This window comes from Salvelinus fontinalis, chromosome 8, assembly GCF_029448725.1.
Source record: "Salvelinus fontinalis isolate EN_2023a chromosome 8, ASM2944872v1, whole genome shotgun sequence".
NCBI lineage: Eukaryota > Metazoa > Chordata > Actinopteri > Salmoniformes > Salmonidae > Salvelinus > Salvelinus fontinalis.
In genome coordinates this window covers 26,872,883-26,892,772 of record NC_074672.1, presented here as the reverse complement: position 1 = coordinate 26,892,772, position 19,890 = coordinate 26,872,883, and the positions used below count along the sequence as shown (strand labels likewise).

The 19,890-nt window shown below is 41.5% G+C and overlaps 1 protein-coding gene across 2 annotated transcripts in view; it reads left to right on the top strand.

Moving 5' to 3' along the window:
* Positions 1–12,286: 12,286 nt before the first annotated feature.
* The window catches only part of LOC129860988 (fibulin-2-like), a 48,326-nt gene continuing 40,722 nt past the window's right edge, over positions 12,287–19,890 (top strand). For both annotated transcript variants that reach the window (XM_055931977.1, XM_055931976.1), the window contains exons 1-2: positions 12,287–12,428; positions 17,791–19,352. In XM_055931977.1, the coding sequence (XP_055787952.1) occupies positions 17,921–19,352 (1,432 nt within the window). In that variant the 5' untranslated portion in view covers positions 12,287–12,428; positions 17,791–17,920. The remainder of the gene's footprint in view (positions 12,429–17,790; positions 19,353–19,890) is intronic.

The following is a 19,890-nucleotide window of genomic DNA, read 5'->3' as shown; positions in this document are numbered from 1 at the left end:
CTTCATCAAATTAAGATTCAATCTCTTCTTCAATTCTCTTCTTCCTCTTCCATTCCTACTCCGAAATCAACCTTTCCTTGTTCCTGTCCCAATATTGCTCTTCTTCCGGATTTGCTAGCGGCCCTGTGACATGCCGACTTAACTCCATCTCCCTAGTCAGTCAGCTGACCGTCCATCAATTCTGGGACAGGGTTCCGGTCTGGAAGCCCGCTTTTGACTGCACCTACAGTGTTGACCCTTGGCACTCACATCTGTAGCCATTAAGTGCTTTGATAGGCTGGTCATGGCTCACATCAACACCATCATCTAAGAAACCCTAGACCCACTCCAATTTGAATAACGCCCCAACAGATCCACAGATGATGCAGTCTCTATTGCACTCCACACTGCCCTTTCCCATCTGGACAAAAGGAACACCTATGTGAGAATGCTATTCATTGACTACAGCGTTCAAGACCACAGTGCCCTCAATGCTCATCAATAAGCTAAGGACCCTGGGACTAAACACCTCCCTCTGCAACTGGATCTTGGACTTCCTGATGGGCCGCCCCCAGGTAGTAAGGGTAGGTAACAACACATCCGCCACGCTGATCCTCAACACAGGGGCCCCTTAGGGGTGCGTGCTCAGCCCCCTCCTGTACTCCTTCTTCACTCATGACTGCACGGCCAGGCACGACTCCAACACCATCATTAAATTTGCCGATGACACAACAGTGGTAGGCCTGATCACTGATAACAACGAGACAGCCTATAGGGACAGCCTATAGGGAGGAGGTCAGAGACCTGGCCTTGTGGTGCCAGGACAACAACATCTATCTCAACGTGATCAAGACAAAGGAGACGATTGTGGACTACAGGAAAAAGAGGACTGAGCACGCCCCCATTCTCATCGACGGGGCTGCAGTGGAGCAGGTTGAGAGCTTCAAGTTCCTTGGCGTCCACATCACCAACAAACTAACATGGTCCAATCACACCATGACAGTCGTGAAGAGGGCACAACAAAACTTATTCCCCCTCAGGAGACTGAAAAGATTTGGCATGGGTCCTCTGATCCTCAAAAGGTTCTACAGCTGCATTATCGAGAGAATCCTGACTGGTTGCATCACTGCCTGGTATGGCAACTGCTCGGCCTCCGACTGCAAGGCACTACAGAGGATAGTGCGAACGGCCCAGTACATCACTGGGGCCAAGATTCCTGCCATCCAGGACCTCTAGACCAGGCGGTGTCAGAGGAAGGCCCTGAAAATTGTCAAAGACTCCAGCCACCCTAGTCATAGACTGTTCTCTCTGCTACCACACGGCAAGCGGTACCAGAGAGCCGAATCTAGGGCCAAGAGGCTTCTGAACAGCTTCTACCCTCAAGCCATAAGACTCCTGAACATCTAGTCAAATGGCTACCCAGACTATTCACATTGCCCCCCTCCCCTCTCCACACCACTGCCACTCTCTGTGTCATCTATGCATAGTCACTTTAAATAACTCTACCTGCATGTACATACTACCTCAACTAACCGGTGCCCCCGCACATTGACTCTGTACCGGCACCCCCCTGTATGTATTGTTCTTTTTTACTGCTCCTCTTTAATTACTTGGTACTTTTATCTCTTATTCTTATCTGTATTTTTTTTAACGGTGCTATCAGTTAGGGGCTCGTAAGTAAGCATTTCACTGTAAGGTCTACTACACCTGTTGTATCCGGCGCATGTGACTAATAAGATTGATTTGATAGTCCATAAAAAATCTGCCGTTTCCAGCTACAATAGTCATTTACAACATTAACAATGTCTACACTGTGTTACTGATCAATGTGATGTTATTTTAATGGACAGAAATGTTGCTTTTCTTTCAAAAACAAGGACATTTCTAAGTTACTCCAAACTTTGGAACGGTAGTGTACATTTTATCTCAATAATGTTTTTACTTATCTATTTTTTTCTTTTTTTTCTTAAAACTGCATTGTTGGTTAAGGCCTTGTAAGTAAGCATTGCACTGTAAGGTCTACACCTGTTGTATTCGGAGCATGTGACAAATAACATTTGATTTGATTTAACTGAATCACGGCCAAGAAAGATAATTCCCATTGATGGCCCCATAGGGAATTCAAATGTGATCTTCTTAGATCCTCTACTAAGATAATGTGTCCACACTCTTAATGCAACATGAAGAGGCCATCTGATAAACACTGTACAAAAATGTCATTTTGTACAGTCACTGAACTATCTTAATCAACTTTTGGCTCTGCATGGTCATTATTATAGGATACAGGTATTGCAAAAAGTCTCATTATTTTCCTTTCATTACTAGGCAAAGGTGAAGCAAATGTTTCAAGTCAAAGTACCTTGTGTACAATTGGATGCTGCTGAGGGGTATAATAATGGAATTGAACACAATTGAAATAGCTGTCAGTGACATCTAGGGGTGGAAATAGGTGCACTGCATGCAGTTGGACACAGCACCTGGTAAGATACATGGCAAGGTTAGTTGCTTACACAACAGTGGAGGCTGCTGAGGGGAGGACGGCTCATAATAATGGCTTGAATGGAGTCAGTAATTTTTTTAATTTATCCTTTATTTAACTAGGCAAGTCAGTTATGAACAAATTCTTATTTACAATGACAGCCTACCCTGACCAAACCCTTACTCAAAAAAGGGGGATACTTAGTCAGTAGTACAACTGAAATGTTCTTCCACATGGCCCTCTGAATCAGAGAGGTGCAGGGGGCTGTCATTATCAACATCCACATTGGCGCCCGGGGAACCGAACCAGGGTCTGTAGTGATGGCTCTTGCACCAAGCTGCAGTGCCTTAGACCACTGCATCACTCAGGAGCACAGGAATGATGTGTTTCCATGTGGTTGATACCATTCCATTAACTCCATTCCAGCCATTATTATGAGCTGTCCTCACCTCAGCAGCCTCCACTGTTGTGTTGGCTATTATCACTAACCTTGCCATGTATTTACCAGGTGCTGTATTCAACTACATGCAGTGCAACCCTTACCACCCCTAGATGTCACTGACAGCTATTTTAATTGTGTTCTTCAGAGCCTCCAAATGTGCAGGAATGGGTCATTCAGCACTCTCTGGGAGTAACATTTTTATGTCGATATACTATCTAGAGATATACCATTATATTATAAACTATTTTGTCTGAAGTTGGGTGCTTTGAAACATTATTGTTCTTCTATTCCATACAATTCTATTCTATTCTATTCAATTATATTCTATATATCTAATAGATAGTTCATTTCTACTGCCCCTAAAGGAGAAAATCCTCATTCTCAGGAGAAAAACAGACTCACTAATCATGGGGAACATTCATCTGTATGGCAGCACTAATTATGTGTTTGTTTACTTATTTATATTTTACTAGAGGGTTGCAATTAAGGGATCTCATTTTTTATGCAAATCTGGCCAAGGGCTATACATTGGAGGAGAGGCAAGAGATTAGTAATTCTAGGGATAAGAAATGTATTTTTCACATGCTTCGTAAACAACAGGTGTAGACTAACAGTGGAATGCTTACTTATGGACCCTTCCCAACAATGCAGAGAGAAAGAAAGAGAAATAATAGAAAAATAATAACAATACTAACGATAAGCAGTGGTGGATAATGCAATGCTGTACGGTCCAAAACAGAGACATGATCACAGTGTCTAACTGCCACCTGTGCCAAAGAGGGAGACAAGAATTTGCAGTCAAGCAGTGAGAGCTATAATCAAGTCAGTTATTTTACAAGAAAGGTCCATCATACATGCACAGCACATGCTCTCTCCAAGGAATATCAGTCACATGACAAGACACTGGAAGAGATGATGGTTCAATTGAAATGAGGGGACTGTATCTTATCACATCAATTAACCCTTGAGTATGACAGAGAGGATGAAAACAGAACTGGTTTAATAAAATGACATCATGTTAGACACTGTCTTGACTCAGGGAATAAACAATAAGCCAGATGTTACCTCAATGCACCAAGATGAGACCACTGTTCTTGTCTTTAACCTTAATCACAAGGCCACAATACTACATGTGTTCATTGTATGTGAACTCATTTGTTGGCATTGCAGCTTATGACTTCATGAGTTAACACTCATGGACTGATACCAGATTTTTATCATACAGTCTGAATTCATCTCTCTATGTCTCCTGATTCCACAGTGTATCCTCTTTCTCTTTGATCCTGTTACCACAACGTTCAGCCCAGATTGTGTGCTGGTTTCTTGGACACTGACAGATGCACAGCGTGATTAACAGCAACAGTTGACTTGATGTGTTTTACATAATGTCGTGCCGTGCCAGAGATGACATATTGTATTAGTCAGAGAACATTAACAATGAGATCACATCGTTGACTGCTGGCGTCGTTGCGTTCCAGTTAAAATGGTTGGTGAGATTGCAATCCTCCAGTCCAATACATGCTTAAAGGGGCCATCTGCAGTTCGGACTTAATCAAAGTGTAACCCCGCCACTGATTTGGTAAACAGCTGAGGCATGGGGCTGGAGAAATCTAACCACTCTCAAACTCATAGAGCTATGGATACAAGGACTGACTATGATATACCATTTTTAGTTTTAACTATGTTTTGAGGCTATACAGTGTTTACTGTAAACAATTTACAACAGAGTTGTGGTACTGTATCATTGTGCACATAACTTTGATCATGACCAGACTTTATTGCTTCTAAATATTTGTATATTCTGACTGAAAAGGGAAGACATATCGGTGTTGGAATGGCTTTGAATGGTTTCTAGACAGCATGGCAAGATTTGATAGAGGTATGGTGACACCTTAGAAGATGGTGAAACGTCTTTTACTTGTTTGACTTAGCATCTTTGTGAAGATGTAATTCCGAGGGGTGTGTGTGGGCAGTGTTGGTGCAGAGGTCTGGTACAGTGTGATGTAACGTCTTAGCAACAGGAAATCAATATCTAAAAGTCATGCAGTGTATCTGTAAGCAATTCCCCAGCGGGACTGCCCCTCACGTCTAGACAACAATAGAGCTGAGTACCAGAATGACCTCATGAAAAAACTCATAGGGCCTGTGATGTGAGGCTGGTTCTTTGCCTTGGAGAGATTGGCCTGTGATCTCCTCAGTCACATTCTGCTTGGCAGTGTTTGCAACCAAGCTACCATGAACTAGATCCAAGGACAAAAAAAAGGGGGAGGTCTCAAATGGCAGGAGAAAAAAACACTAAAACCTTTTAGCAATGAGTTTCCTGTGTTTTTGATCATGTTTTCGGAGGGGAATTGGGGGTATAACTTCTACAAATGGCATGGTTCCTAGTTTCTGAAAATGTATGTAGACTGGTTTTAAACTGTAAGAGGTTGTCTGTCACAGAGGCAAATGTGGATTTGGTTGGGAGCACTGTGATTGAAATTCTATATTTTGGACAAATATTTGGATTTGTTTAAATTACATGCACCGCAGAAATCAAATGTTCTCTAATACAGCCTCAAACCACAGGCCACCCACCCCCATATTTGACATTCTGATACTGTAACTACATGATTATTTAGCTCCTCCTGGCATTTGTAGCTGGAGTGCCTATAGGAATTTGTCAGTCCATGAGAGAAAACATCAACAGGGTACTGTGGTTAGAGCTTTGGGATAGTAATGGAAGAGGTGCCGGTTTGAATCCCTAAGCTAACAATCTGTTGTTCTGCACTTGAGCAAAGCAGATAAACCCCCTGGGTGCCCAATATGGCAGCCACCTGCACCTCTCCTCTTCAGAGGGGTTGGGTTAAAAGTGAGAGTCAAGTTTGGGTTGGACCTTGTGTGCAATTGATGATTAAAAGAAATGCGTCCCCTATCACAACAGGTGCCTTGTACTTCTTGGTGTTAACAGGTAGTCTATATTTTGGAGAAGTATTTTGATTTGTTTCAATTACATGCACTGCAGAAATCAAATGTTCTCTAATACAGCCTCAAACCAAAGGCCACCCACCTTCTTGGTGTTAACAGGTAGTTGTCATTGGTTACCATGCTTTGTTTACTTTCAGAAGGATTTCGAAGGTTATGAGAAGTCGGAATAAACTGGAGGACTTTAGATTGGTCGCAACCCACTCCCCCCCTAAAAAAAGCTTTAGATTGGTTGCAAAAACGAATTCTTTTTTGGAGTCTCGTTTTGGTGTCATCTCACTGTGAGGCGCAATAAAGAGTGTGCTGTAGGGAGACCTCATTAAAGGTGTTAAAATGCTGTGAAATCAAGTTTTGCCTCAGGGAGACATTCTGTGTGTTTCAAGAGAAGCTAAACAAGGTAAAGAGGTGGGACTACAGTAGCATAGGTGATCACCAAAAAACCAAAGGCAATAGTCAATGAAGAGGTTCTGATATTTCTTAATTTCGTTATTTTTATTGTTGGGATTTGTTTGTATTGTTTTGTATTGTTAGGTATTACTGCACTGTTGGAGCTAGAAACATAAGCATTTTGCTACACCTGCGATAACATCTGAAAAATAAGTGTACGAGAATAATAACATTTGATTTGAGATATGCCATACATTTTAGCCAATAAAAGATGATTTCACATCTATCAAAATGCTTATTGTGACAACAAAGAGTTTACATCTTGATTGTCACATATACGTTCAAACCAAATACTGCAAGGCTCAAAACCGTGAACACGCTGTTGTAATGTGGAGCTGTATTCTCTGGGACAGAAAGGTGGATTTAGAGAGCTGCATTCAAGGTGTATAAATAGATTTAGAGAGCTGCATTCAAGGTGTTAAAACCCTTTACATGTACTTAGTTCCATGCTTTGAATTCCCTTGCTATTTCCATGGTGCCGGCAATAAGTGGAAATAGCTGAAAAGCTTTTGTATTTTGCAGCTCCATGCACTCGTAATCATAGACAATAGTGGATAATCTCACTAAAACATTTCCATGTGTTCCCAGTGTGATATATTCAGACTTTTGTTTATTTAACAAATGTAAAAACCTAGTAGATGTATTTCTTCATCTTCATCGATATAGGAGTTCGCATAGGGGTATCAGTGGTAAACACCGGAAAACTATTGTGGTTCATATTATTTGTGGTGTAGAATACAGGCCTAAGTCTCTATCTTGCCCTCTATCTGTTTTCATTCTGTTCATCCCATTCAGTAAAATATATTCATTGTTACTATTAAGAATGGATGAAATATCACCCTTTATATTTCTGTCACTTTCGACAAAAATAAATGGACTAATATGGGCAAAGTTAAAAGATTTAACATTTTGTAAAACTGTAACATCCTGTAAATTATATTCACTCTTAATTTCCCTTTGTGTAGCCCCCTGCAGTGCCACATTACGCTGTCTTTACTGGGCTGCTTTAAAGACTTCCTCCCCTCACTTCATCATTGACCTACAGTACTGCTCTCTCTCTGAAAGGCAAGGGGGCTCGCTGTTAGAACAGATTGTGGGACTCTAACATTTTATTGACCAATAACCTACAGCTGTGTGTGGCAATGTGGCTGCCAGACCTGAATGGGACTGTAATGTTGCCCGCTGGTACTAGGATTTTTATGTACCTATCTCATTTACTTATGTTAATATTCATGATTTGTACTTTTTCATGGGTGTTTTTCAAAAATAGTACAGTGGAAACAATGTGTATGCATGAGTCAGATTCTGCACACTCAATAGGGCCTAGTGACATTAGACATGCAATCAGGTGATAATAGACAACACTAAAAGGATGAGGCAATAGACATCTTACAACCCGACAGTATATGTGACTATTGTGGACTTGCAGCTGGGGATCCCCTCTCTACCTGTTCAAACAGAGATGAGAGGTCAGCACATTGTGTCGCGCAACGGGCAGATAACATTAACACCTGCTGCACTCAGGGGGCCCCTAGCAGACAATGATGTCACAGTCAATGATGTCTACTTCAATTAAAATAATGTAAATATACAGATACTACACAACACAACTCAGTTCTTCCCTGGTGAGAATGACCTAATTCTGGTCAGAAGAAAGTTGTTATAAACAGCTGATAAACCCCTCCCAAAGTTCTTTGAGAAAATGTGTAATGGTGGAAAGTGCTGGAGAGTTTCCGGAGGGATCCCTGAGTAAACTGGCCCAATTAGGTGGATTATTAAGAGGCAGGGATTGAAGGCGGTAGGGTGGGTGAATTAGTATTGGCAGAAGTCACCATTCAGACATGCATGACTGGGTAATAACAACAGAGCGGGGTGCAATTACCTTTCCCAAATCAGCCCTGTGTCAGATCAGGTTACCCTGCGCTGAGAGGCTTTACGGCAGCCAGGTCGCCCACTGGGAGCCTCAGACGAGCATTCAAAGGTCAACTACAGTGGAGCAGCCTGCCTCTCTTGCCACGGCTTGTTACATGATGACGTCTTTCATAAGTCACATGTGCCAAAGGTCGCAAACTTGCTTAGATAAATCTGAATTATGATGATGTCAAGGTTATTTTGAGAATTTGGTTAAACGTCCGGAACTGGTAATTAACAGGTAATCAATCTATGGTAACTTTAGTTATTTATACTCAAGTAACTTAAAAAAAGAATATATATATAGCATACATTTTGTATATCTGTGTCCATTTTGTCCATGAGTTTCTACTGGATATACCATATGGTTCAAGAGAAAATAGCCTAATTCATGAAAAAAGCATCTAATCAACAATGGCATTATTTTCAATGAACTCTTCCAACTTTTGACTTTTTTTACAACTGCTACCAGTTTGGCACCAAAACATTTACAACAAAGACATTTGGCCTTTTTTTGTTTAGAGAAAAGTCTCTTCTTTGTCTCTTCTCCGTTCTTCTCGATGTCCTCCATTTAGTAAGGAAGCACAAGTGCATCCTACCTCGGAAGAGTTTTGATATCTGACACACCCCTTTGAATCAGCTGTTGTATTGTCGGAGGAGAAAAGCATACTCACGTTTAAAAACGATATGCTACTTATCCTTTTATCTATAAAATGTCTTGCACAACTAAAAAATTCGTTTTTATAACTTTACACATATATTTAGGGATCCACCGCTGTAAACGTAATTTGACCGATGAAGTGCGAGCGGAGAAGGAGTTTCTCATAAAATCTCATTTTTGTCCACGTTCACTCCTCGCATAATCATGATGATAATAATCATGATGAAAAGACAACATGATCAAGCATGAAGTCTTTAGGGTGTTAAGCTACATATTGCTTTAAGTCTGTTCGCACTACAAAAGTTCAGTTAGACTTCATTACACAAATAGTAGGTGGTCTTGTGTTATACAATCTGTATTGAATGTACCATGGCTCCAGAGCAAAAGCAGACTTAAACTCAATTTCCTCCCCTGGTGTGCATTTTCATTTGTGTCATTATGCGGCTAAACAGTTCCTACTTCTCAAATCCCTCCCGTTGTGTCTCAAATCACAACGGACTCTGTTCTCCATACAGTAGTGCACTGCTTTTGACCACAGCCACATTTGGGGCCCTGGTCAAAAGTAGTGCACTATTTAGGAAATAGCAGGGTAGTTGAGAGGCATTTGGTGTTGGTTTTAATTGCGGCCAGGGGTCTGGAGCAAGGAGTAGAGTGACACCGTGCAGGCTCCCCCAGCATTAGTGAGCTGAGCTCCACAGCCAGTTAGCTCATGGGCTCAGGTCATTAAAACACCAGAGACGGCATGGCTGCCAGGCACACCCCAGGCTGAGATCACAGTCCAGCTCTGAGCTCTGGACCAGAAGAAAATCTGTGTTTGTTCCCTGGGCGGTCACGACAATGGTATGTAGCAAGTGGACACAATGTGAGTGGATGGACTTGACCTGTACTGGACAACATCAATGGATGCTGGCAAGATAGACTATGGGGTAAATGTTTTACCCAGTTACAGGATAGCAGTGAACAACACTTTGGGTCATGGATTACACTTGTACGAATTTGTTTATAACACAGTTTGTTAAACCAGTGAAGCCTGATTTAGGTGATTTCTCAAAATGAAAAAGCTTGCCATCTTCATTGTGTCTCTATACAAGGGCAATCTGCTGAGATTTTCTGTACTATACTAGCTCTATACTATACTCTGTACTATGCTAGTACTATACTAGCACTATACTCCTGGCAGGTAGTAGAGTAGAGCATTGGGACAGTAACCGAAAGGTTTCTTGTTTTAATCCCCAAGCCGGCAAGGTGGAACAATCTGCCATTCTGCCCTTGAGCAAGACAGTTAACCCCCACAACAACTGCTACCCGTGCGCCGATAACGTCGATTAAGGCAGCATCTCTCTGATTCAGAGGGGTCGGGTTAAATGAAGAAGACACTTCAGTTGTGCAACTGACTAGGTACACCGTTTCCCTTTCCCTACTACATCAGATCAATAGTCCAGAGGAAGACATATGATCTCCATATTGTTTTCCCTTTTCAACAATGTGGCACACAAAAACAAATGCTGGAACCATTGACTCATCCATGTCATTGATTTATAGTGGGGGTGTCCCTAAAATAAAGCCACCAATGGCACCATAAATCCCCGTGTGTTTGTCTGATCAATCTATCCATTCACTAAGGGGACTTTTGTCTCTAGGATCATTCTCACTGATGGCCCCCATGACCCCTAAATAAGATAAAACAGACTGGCTCGAGGTGTGTGTCAGACAGTGATGGAGTTGGTGGTTGCTGACCTCTACTTGAGGGTTATTTCAATCAATCAATCAATCAAGCAATAAAATGTATTTATAAAGTCCTTTTTACATCTGCAAATGTCACAAAGTGCTGTACAGAAATCCAGCCTAAAACCCCAAACAGAAAGCAATGCAGATGTAGAAGCAGGGTGGCTGGGTGGCTAGGAAAAACTCCAGAGGTTTCAGAGTTTAGTCAACATCACAGGCGTTTCCTCTCTGCTGCATCCTAGACGTAACATAAAAAAATACAAATCCGTGACTTTCGATTAGTATGATATGTTTCCAATTTGAATTCCAATTTGTTTAGACTAACGTTAGCCAGGTGACTAGATTGCTAATGCTACTGTTTGCTAGGTGGCTAACGTTAGCTAGGCTAGTGGTTCAGGTTAGAGGTTAGTGTTAAGGTTAGGTTAAAGGGTTAAAGTTAGGTTTAGGAAAGGGTTAGGTAACAAAGTAGCTAAATAGTAGGAAGTAGTTGCAAAGTTGCTAAATAGTTAAAATGCTTAAGTTGCCCATGATGATATTTGAACGCGCAACCTTTGGGCTGCTAGACGTTCACGTTATACACCTACCCATCCAACCTGACCAACCACCCTACTTTAGTTTTTGCCTTAAAGGGAAACTTGTGGATTTTTGGCAATGAAGCCTTTTATATACTTCCCTAGAGTGATGAATTCATGAACACCATTTTTATGTCTCTACATCCAGTATGAAGAAAGTTAGAGGAATCTGTTGCGAGCCAACGCTAACTAGCATTAGCGCAACAACTGGAAGTCTATGGTATCTACTGGCGTGCAGCAATTACACTAACGCTAGTTAGCAACTTCCTTCAAACTGCACACAGATAGATAAAAATGGTCTCCACAAGTTCATCTCACTTTGGGAAAGTAGATAAAGGGCTTTTTTGCGAAAATCCTGAAGATTTCCTTTAAGTAACATTCTGTATTTTATGTAACTATACCAAGTCTAATATATATACTTTTTTGATTGTCCCGGATTTATGTTGATGATTAGGTCTAGTCTATGAGACCAGGATGTCCTCTCAGGTAGACAGAGATTGGGCAAAATCTAATCAACGCTTCAGTCACGTGTCTGTCTTTTAGCGGGAGATCAGTTTACCCACTCCATTGAATTACAGTACTTGATTGTCTTTAAACAGTTACACACAGACGGCTATCTTAATCTCTGGGCCTAAAACATGAAACACCGCATGGATCATGTGATATTTTCTTATTGAGTGAGAAGATTTGCAGGAGATTTTGATTATTGTGTGTGACTTGTAGCCTTTTTAGCCTATCCGTTTATCCTTTTCAAGGTAATCAAATGGGCAAAATATGGGCATAATAGTTCGTGAGCTGCACAATCTATTTTGGCTGATTCAGCTGGAATTATAAGATCTACACAAAAATGTCTCAATAATTAAAATATAAATTGCGCCAGGGAAAATGACTGCATTCATCAGTAAACACAAGTGCAATGGCTAATATTGGAATGTGACAGCAAGCAGCCTATTTCAGTAAAGTAAAAGAGCAACGTGATGCAAGGAGTAGGGGATTGGAATTCGTTCAAGCGTGAATCAGTAGCGTAATAAAATAGAGGCGAGAAGTTATTCCAGACTTCTAATTTTCCGAAGTATTAGGAGAGCAAAGAAAGTTTTTGTTCCGCCCTTTCCTCTCTCCCTTCGCAGAGAGCGCTTGCACATCCCCCTTCCCTTTAGAACGCGCACAACTAACTTTGGGGACAACCGCTGGCCAGTAGATAATACAAGATAGTCTACCCGTCGCACAGTGACAGAACTGAGACGCAAGGTAAATATAAACTTTTCAATCACTGCCTTTGTACACATCATTGTGAAAATGTGTTTATGTGCTAACCTTATATAAGAGACTGCTTGAGATTATTTCCATGATGTAAAACATGTAAGAAGTATGGTGTTTTCCCACATTTCTACCCATCAGTTGTGTGCATGGCTTAGCATGACAGCATGTCACTGACTTGAACAGATTTGTCAGGCTATATTTTCGTTCCTTTCTCCAAATAACTAAGATATCAGCATTTAATAATATATTAAATGATGCCTATTTCACACTTATTTGTTAAAACACAGAGAAAATGGGTTTAAATCATGTTTCCAATATAAAATTATGCATTATTCTCTTCAATTATCACTGAAGTCTAATGCTTATATCAATGTGTATGTAGTGACAAAGTGTAAACAGTAATATTTGTTAAAAGTGATTTGGATTTATGTTGTGCACCTTATCACCCCTCAGGCTACTGACTTGCTGAATTGAATGTGAGGCTGGGCTGCTTAATCACATTCAAGACATTATTATGCAAAGTATACCAGATAACTTCAGTCTATCTTTAAATCTTTACAACAGTCAGAAAATACAGTATTTCAAAACCCTAAGACTAACCACAAACAGTACTGTTGAGATCTTTACCTGATGTTCATTATCATGTTAAATGTTTTCTGTGTCCTGGCAAGAGCTGTGGTTGACCAAGGTGGAGAGTGGGATGAGCAAGCCAAGCCCACAACCATTGTTTTCAGAAGCTTTGGACATTGTGTTAACAGATTGAAAAACGTACAATGTACTTTGTTTCATTGAAACAAATGAGTATTATCTATGTAAGCAAAGATACAGCGGCCAGATGTATCTTCCATTCACTTTAGCTTCTTATCACAGATTCTGATAGTGGTTGTGCGTGACACATATTTGTACAATCAGTTTTATTTTCCCAGACAGACTTTCCATTTCTTTTTTGATTCTCAATCTAAGATGTGGCAGACATAGGAATAATCATGCCAATTGTCTTCACATGCCATGTGCTGAATTCAACATAATTAAAACACCAAACCAGTGGGGCACATGCCAGTCAAGACTGTGAGACCTGAAATGATTCCTTACCCGATGCATACAAAGCCATCATTGATTGCCTAAGTGGTGCATTAGTCTGTGCTGCAGTCCTTCTCATTCTGTGGTCTGGTATGATGAAGAGAGAGACGTAGCCCCAGATGTGAGAGAGGTAGCCAGAAACAATGTTTTACTTTCAATTGGATGTCTGATGGCTCTCAAAAGCTTTGAATTTGAAAAAACTTTGAATGTGGAAAAGGAGATTGTAATATTTCATTTTGAAAACGTCTGCACTTGGCTGTGACTGCTATAACCTGTTAACTGTGCGCTTGGTTGAGTTTGACACTGAGGGGTTGTGTTAGTGTATGATGATAAAATCCTCACTGAAGGGAAGGCCGTGCATGGTCCCTTATATAATCAGCAATGAAGGAGGAATTTGCTCCTAGATAATAGGATGCCTCAACACAGAGCAGCACACTTTGGCATACTTACAGTCCATAACATTATGTAGGTTGATAAACTCAACATTCTTATTAAAATATATTTAAACATAGTATTATAATATGTCAGGAGCATAGTATTTTAGAATATGTTGATATAGAACATTGACTGTATGCAGTTATGAGTTGCTTTGAGTGTTTAAAGACGTGTCAGGGCAGGTTTCTCCATACAACCAATGTGCACACGTGCGTGGAGGGTATCTATTGAGGAAAATATACCATGTCAACACGGGGTGATTTTTGCCCTCCCAAACTGCTCCACCATATGTTGGAATCTATGCACCAGCAAGCTGTTTCTTAGCACTAAGGGGGCACTATGTGTGTCTTTTGAGTCTAACTAACACTGTTATTATTCTTCAACTGAGTGTTAAGCTCAGTGTTAAAGATTACTAAAATGTCAGGAGTAGATCGAATATCGTTTTTTATACACAAAATGTTTCACTTACAACAGGAATGTATTTAGGAAAATAACTTGTGGAATCATAAAACAGATTTCTTTGCTTGAAATGTCGCAGTGTCTCTTATAACTGGACCAAGAACACGAGCAGTGGAGGAAAACAGGAAAAGTGAAATAGAAAACACTTAGTTTTCAGTAATATGTTCTCTGATTTGAAGTCACATCACTGACTTGGATGACACACAAGTATAGAATTGTCTGAATAACCAGTCTGAATATGGATCACTGCAAAGATTGTTCACTACAATAGTGTAAGAAATGAATCTTATCAAGAACTTACACACTTCCCACATTGTGAATTGCAGATTTGGAAGCGATCGGGCACTATCAACCACATTACAAGCCTACTACTGTATTGTGTTAGACCAGTGGTTCCCAAACCTTTTATAGTCCCGTACCCCTTCAAACATTCAACCTCCAGCTGCATACCCCTTAAAACATTCAACCTCCAGCTGTACCCCCTTTAGCACCAGGCTCAGCGCACTCTCAAATGTTTTTTTTTGCCATCATTGTAAGCCTGCCACACACACACTATACGATACATTTATTAAACGTAAGAATGAGTGTGAGTTTTTGTCCAACCTGGCTCGTGGGAAGTGACAACGAGCTCTTATAGGACCAGGGCACAAATAATAATGTAATAATCAATAATTTTGCTCTTTATTTAACCATCTTACATATAAAACCTTATTTGTTCATCGAAAATTGTGAATAACTCACCACAGGTTTATGATAAGGGTATGCTTGAAAGGATACACATACTGCGATGTTGGGTTGTATTGGGTTGTCTTAAATCATTTTCCACACACAGTCTGTGCATGTATTTCATTTTCATTCTAGTGAGGGCCGAGAATCCACTCTCACATAGGTATGTGGTTGCAAAGGGCATCGGTGTCTTAACAGCGCAGCCCAATACAGAAATCTGGCAGAGGTTTCTGATTTAAATTCAATTTTCACAGAACCGCTTGTTGCAATTTCGATGTGGCTCTCTTGTTCAGATATTGGTAAGTCGACTGGAGGCAGGGCCTGAAAGAGATAACGAATCCAGTTGTTTGTGTCATCCGTTTCGGGAAAGTACCTGCGTAATTGCGCACCCAACTCACTCAGGTGCTTAGCTATATCACATTTTACATTGTCCGTAAGCTTGAGTTCATTTGCACACAAAAAAATCATACAATGATGGAAAGACCTGTGTGTTATCCTTGTTAATGCAGACAGAGAAGAGCTCCAACTTCTTAATCATAGCCTCAATTTTGTCCCGCACATTGAATATAGTTGTGGAGAGTCCCTGTAATCCTAGATTAAGATCATTCAGGCAAGAAAAAACATCACCCAGATAGGCCAGTCGTGTGAGAAACTCGTCATCATGCACGTGGTCAGACAAGTGAAAATTATGGTCAGTAAAGAAAACTTTAAGCTCGTCTTTCAATTTAAAAAAACGTGTCAATACTTTGTCCCTTTATAACCAGCGCACCTCTGTATGTGAAAGCGTTACATGGTCGCTGCCCATATCATTGCATAGTGCAGAAAATACACAAGAGTTCAGGGGCCTTGCTTTAACAAGGTTAACCATTTTCACTGTAGTGTCCAAAACGTCTTTCAAGCTGTCAGGCATTCTCTTGGCAACAAGAGCCTCTCGGTGGATGCTGCAGTGTACCCAAGTGGCGTCGGGAGCAACTGCACGTGCGTTACCACTCCACTATGTCTCCAAGTCATGGCTTTTGCTCCATCAGTACGGATACCAAAACATCTTGCTCAAAAAACTCCTGTGGCTTATTTTTCAAATTGGCATGTTTTGTTTCTAAATGTCTACGCAAGAGTGAAGGTTTCATTGAGTTGTGAGATAGTACTTTTGCACCTATAACACACTATGGATGAGGAAAGGCACTACTCCCAATATAAGTGAACCCCAAATCAATTTAGTTCTCATCATATTTGTGCTTCTTCGATGGTCCAACGTCCCTGTCTGTTGTGCGGTGCTTTCCTGGGTAAGGGGGCAGTAGCTCTTCGGCTGCATCAGATTCACAACTGTCAGTGGCCATGCTAGCTGGGCTAACAACAAATGTAGAATTACTGATGCTAGCATTGGATGTGCTCGTGGAAGCAGAACAACTTGTGTCGTCGACAGGTGCATGTGTAGTACTGCTGGTAGTAGCAGTACTACCAGTAGAGTTGGTATGTGTCTCTATGGAAGTGGGCCTTACTTTTTTTGACCATTTATCAATTTTCAAGCAAACGGAAAAAGCAGCAGCTACGTTTGGCTACATACGGACCGTTAGTGGAATTCCCTAGAGAGAGTAACGGTTAATGTGATTGGATGTTAATTGTTTGACTAGGCTACCTGTATTTGACATTGTGTTCTTATTTCGCTGAACACTAGATGGTTTAATTTTATTTTTGGCAGTGAAACGAGGTTACTCAGGTTAGAAAAAAACCTCACCCAAATGTATGGCCCCGTTGGAAAATATAAATGGGCAGAATCTTAAAAAAAAAAAAATGTGAATCACATTTTCATTTGGCGTACCCCTGATGGCATTGTGGGTACCCCAGTTTGGGAAAGCTGTGTTAAAAGATTAGCTTAGCTCTCTGTTTATTATTGTATCTGTTGAAGTTGTTCATACTCTGTCAGGTGCAGTACTGTAGGTGGAGTACTTTCATCTGTTAGTGTTCCTAACAACTTGTTACTGTACCTCAACAATACCCTCTTCATCTTAAACGTAACTTTATAAAGCTAATAATATTTACAAGGCAATATTAAATTAAGTTGATATTGTTGCTGATAAACAATCTTCTGCTCCAAGCACTCTGTCAACTGTTTATGTGTGGGCCTCCAATTGTATTGTATTGTTTCGGAAGGTTTTGTTATTTCAGCCTTGCTTTTCTAACTGTGGAAAGTTTGTCTAGGGTTGTCCATATTTCCCCCCAACCCTATCCGGCGTTACCTGTAGCCAAATGTCCATGCCAATGTAATGTAAACCACAGCATGCATCCACAGCTGTGCTGTGACCCAAGAGAGTGGGCATGGAAAAACATTCATTAGCTCAATGGTCAATTTTAGTCTAGGCATAATGACAGTAATGTTAGCTAGTTTAAACACACTGGTGGGACCCAGTTCCATTGAAATCAAATAAAGTTTATTTGACACGTACACAGGTTACAGCAGCTGTAAACAGTGCAGCAAAATGCTTACCTGCAGCTTCCTCAACAATGCAGTTCAAATATCAAACCAATAATATCAAAAGTCAATCAAAAACAACAAGTAAGTAGAAGAAACAGACAACTTGGTGATTACATTTTGGTTCTGTCACTACAGTAACATAACAGAACAGATGTTATGTCTCTTTCATTCTCACAGGTTGAAGGAGGCCATTTGAAATCGGACTTTCAACATCATTCTCACTCTTGTTCGACTGCAGAGGACTGGGCACAATTGTTATCAACAAATTACATTTTCAACATTTGTTCTTGGGGGACTTTAATGCAAAATGAACCAAAAGAATCTGATGCTGTTTCAATGTGTGCTCCTGTTGTGCCTGGGCACCTGTCTAAGCCAAAGGGACTGTACAAGCGTGGATTGTCCAGTGTTGGACAACTGCATCGAGGAGGTTTTGGAGAACGGAGCTTGCTGTGCCACCTGTGTTAAAATAGGATGCTCATGTGAAGGTTACCAGTACTATGACTGCATCCATGCAGGATTCCGGAATGGTAAAGTTCCAGAGGGAGAATCTTACTTTGTGGATTTCGGAAGCACAGAATGTTCTTGTCCACAGGGAGGCGGGAGGATCGGGTGCCATTTCATCCCGTGTCCCGAGATCCCTCCCAACTGCATCGCTGTCGCGGAACCCGCGGATGGGTGTCCGCAGTGTGAGCGCATTGGCTGTATCCATATTAACCAGAAATACAAGGCAGGTCACTCCTTCCAGATGGACCCTTGTCAGGTGTGTCACTGTCCTAATGATGGCGGGAGCCTGATGTGTTCCCCTATCCCTGACTGTGACCCTGGTAACGCTAAGAAGCCCATGATAGCAACAACCACACAGAACAACAACCCTCCGAGAGACCTCAGCAAACTGCATGATAACAAACAGACAAGCCCGCTAGACCCATTCGCCACCGCTAACACCCTACCTCTTTACAAAGAGGAGCCATCTGTCCTGGATGAAGATGAGGATTATGACTACACACTGCCTGACCCCACATCTACCACTCCACAAGACCTGGTCCAGCCAACAGAATCTACCATGGTGTCACCATCCTATGCTGAGACAAGCTCTTCTCCTTATGAGATTTTAAATGACCTGAGGCAGGAGCTGAGAGAGAGACTAGGAACATACGATCAGGAGCGAACAGAGGAGGCGGCCATTACTGAGGATCCACATCACATAGATCAGACCCCCTCAAGAGCCCAGGGTGAGTCAACAACATCAACAACTAAACAGGAAGTGATCTCAGAGAGCCAAAGGCGTCAACAGGAGGTTGTTGACCGGGACAACAGGCATCACAGAGACAGTGACAGAATGATGAAGATTGACAGTTCGGAGGACGTCACACCAACTGTCCGTAGTGACAAGGGAGTGAGACACACTGGCCTCCACGAACAAAGAGACAGCCACAGCAGTCACCACCATGACGGCAGTCATTTATCCCAAAGTCATGGAAGGCACCTTGAGGAGCACCTTGAGGAGCAGCGTGAGGAGCAGCGTGAGGAGCAGCGTGAGGAGCACCTTGAGGAGCAGCGTGAAGAGCCCAGAACGCCCCAGAGTAAACCTGACCAGGAGTCTTCATTCCCCACAGAGAAGTTCAGCCCGACCAGCAGAGCTCCTGTCACGAGGGAGGAGGGAGACCAGCTGGCCAGGAGACAGCCCCACACCCTCTTCAACTACCAGGGCCCAAACGAACAGCCTGGAAACACTGAGGGTAAGTCAACAACACTAATATGGCCACTGTGGTTTTGGTATAGTTGATATTGAACAGCTCTACCAGTCCACAGTCTAAAACAGTAAGGTACTGCCGATATGTTTCTATTCATTTTCTATAATTGCTTTATTTAACGTGAGTAAATCACATACAATGACCTTTGAGACCTAGTGAAAGGCACTATACATGACAGCAGTTCTTGTATATGCAATTTGTTAATTCATTAAAAGATAGGAACTACATTCATCCTATTAAATGGTTTGTACCTGTGACAACAGTAGCCCAGTGTTAGAGCCTCAGATGATTTACTGTCCTTTTTCTCTTACATCCTGTGTTCGATGTAGGAATTCTTAAATCAGTCTATAGTAGCTACTACTGTAGCTGGTGCTGGGTCCAGGAAAGCTATGGTTCATGGAAAGCATATGGTCCCTAGACAGTGAGTCTTCAACTTTCCTACTCACGACAGGGGTTGGAGATAACTATGCTTGTCTTTTTTAGATGTATTTTGTACTAATTTTAGTTAGGCATTTTATCAAAT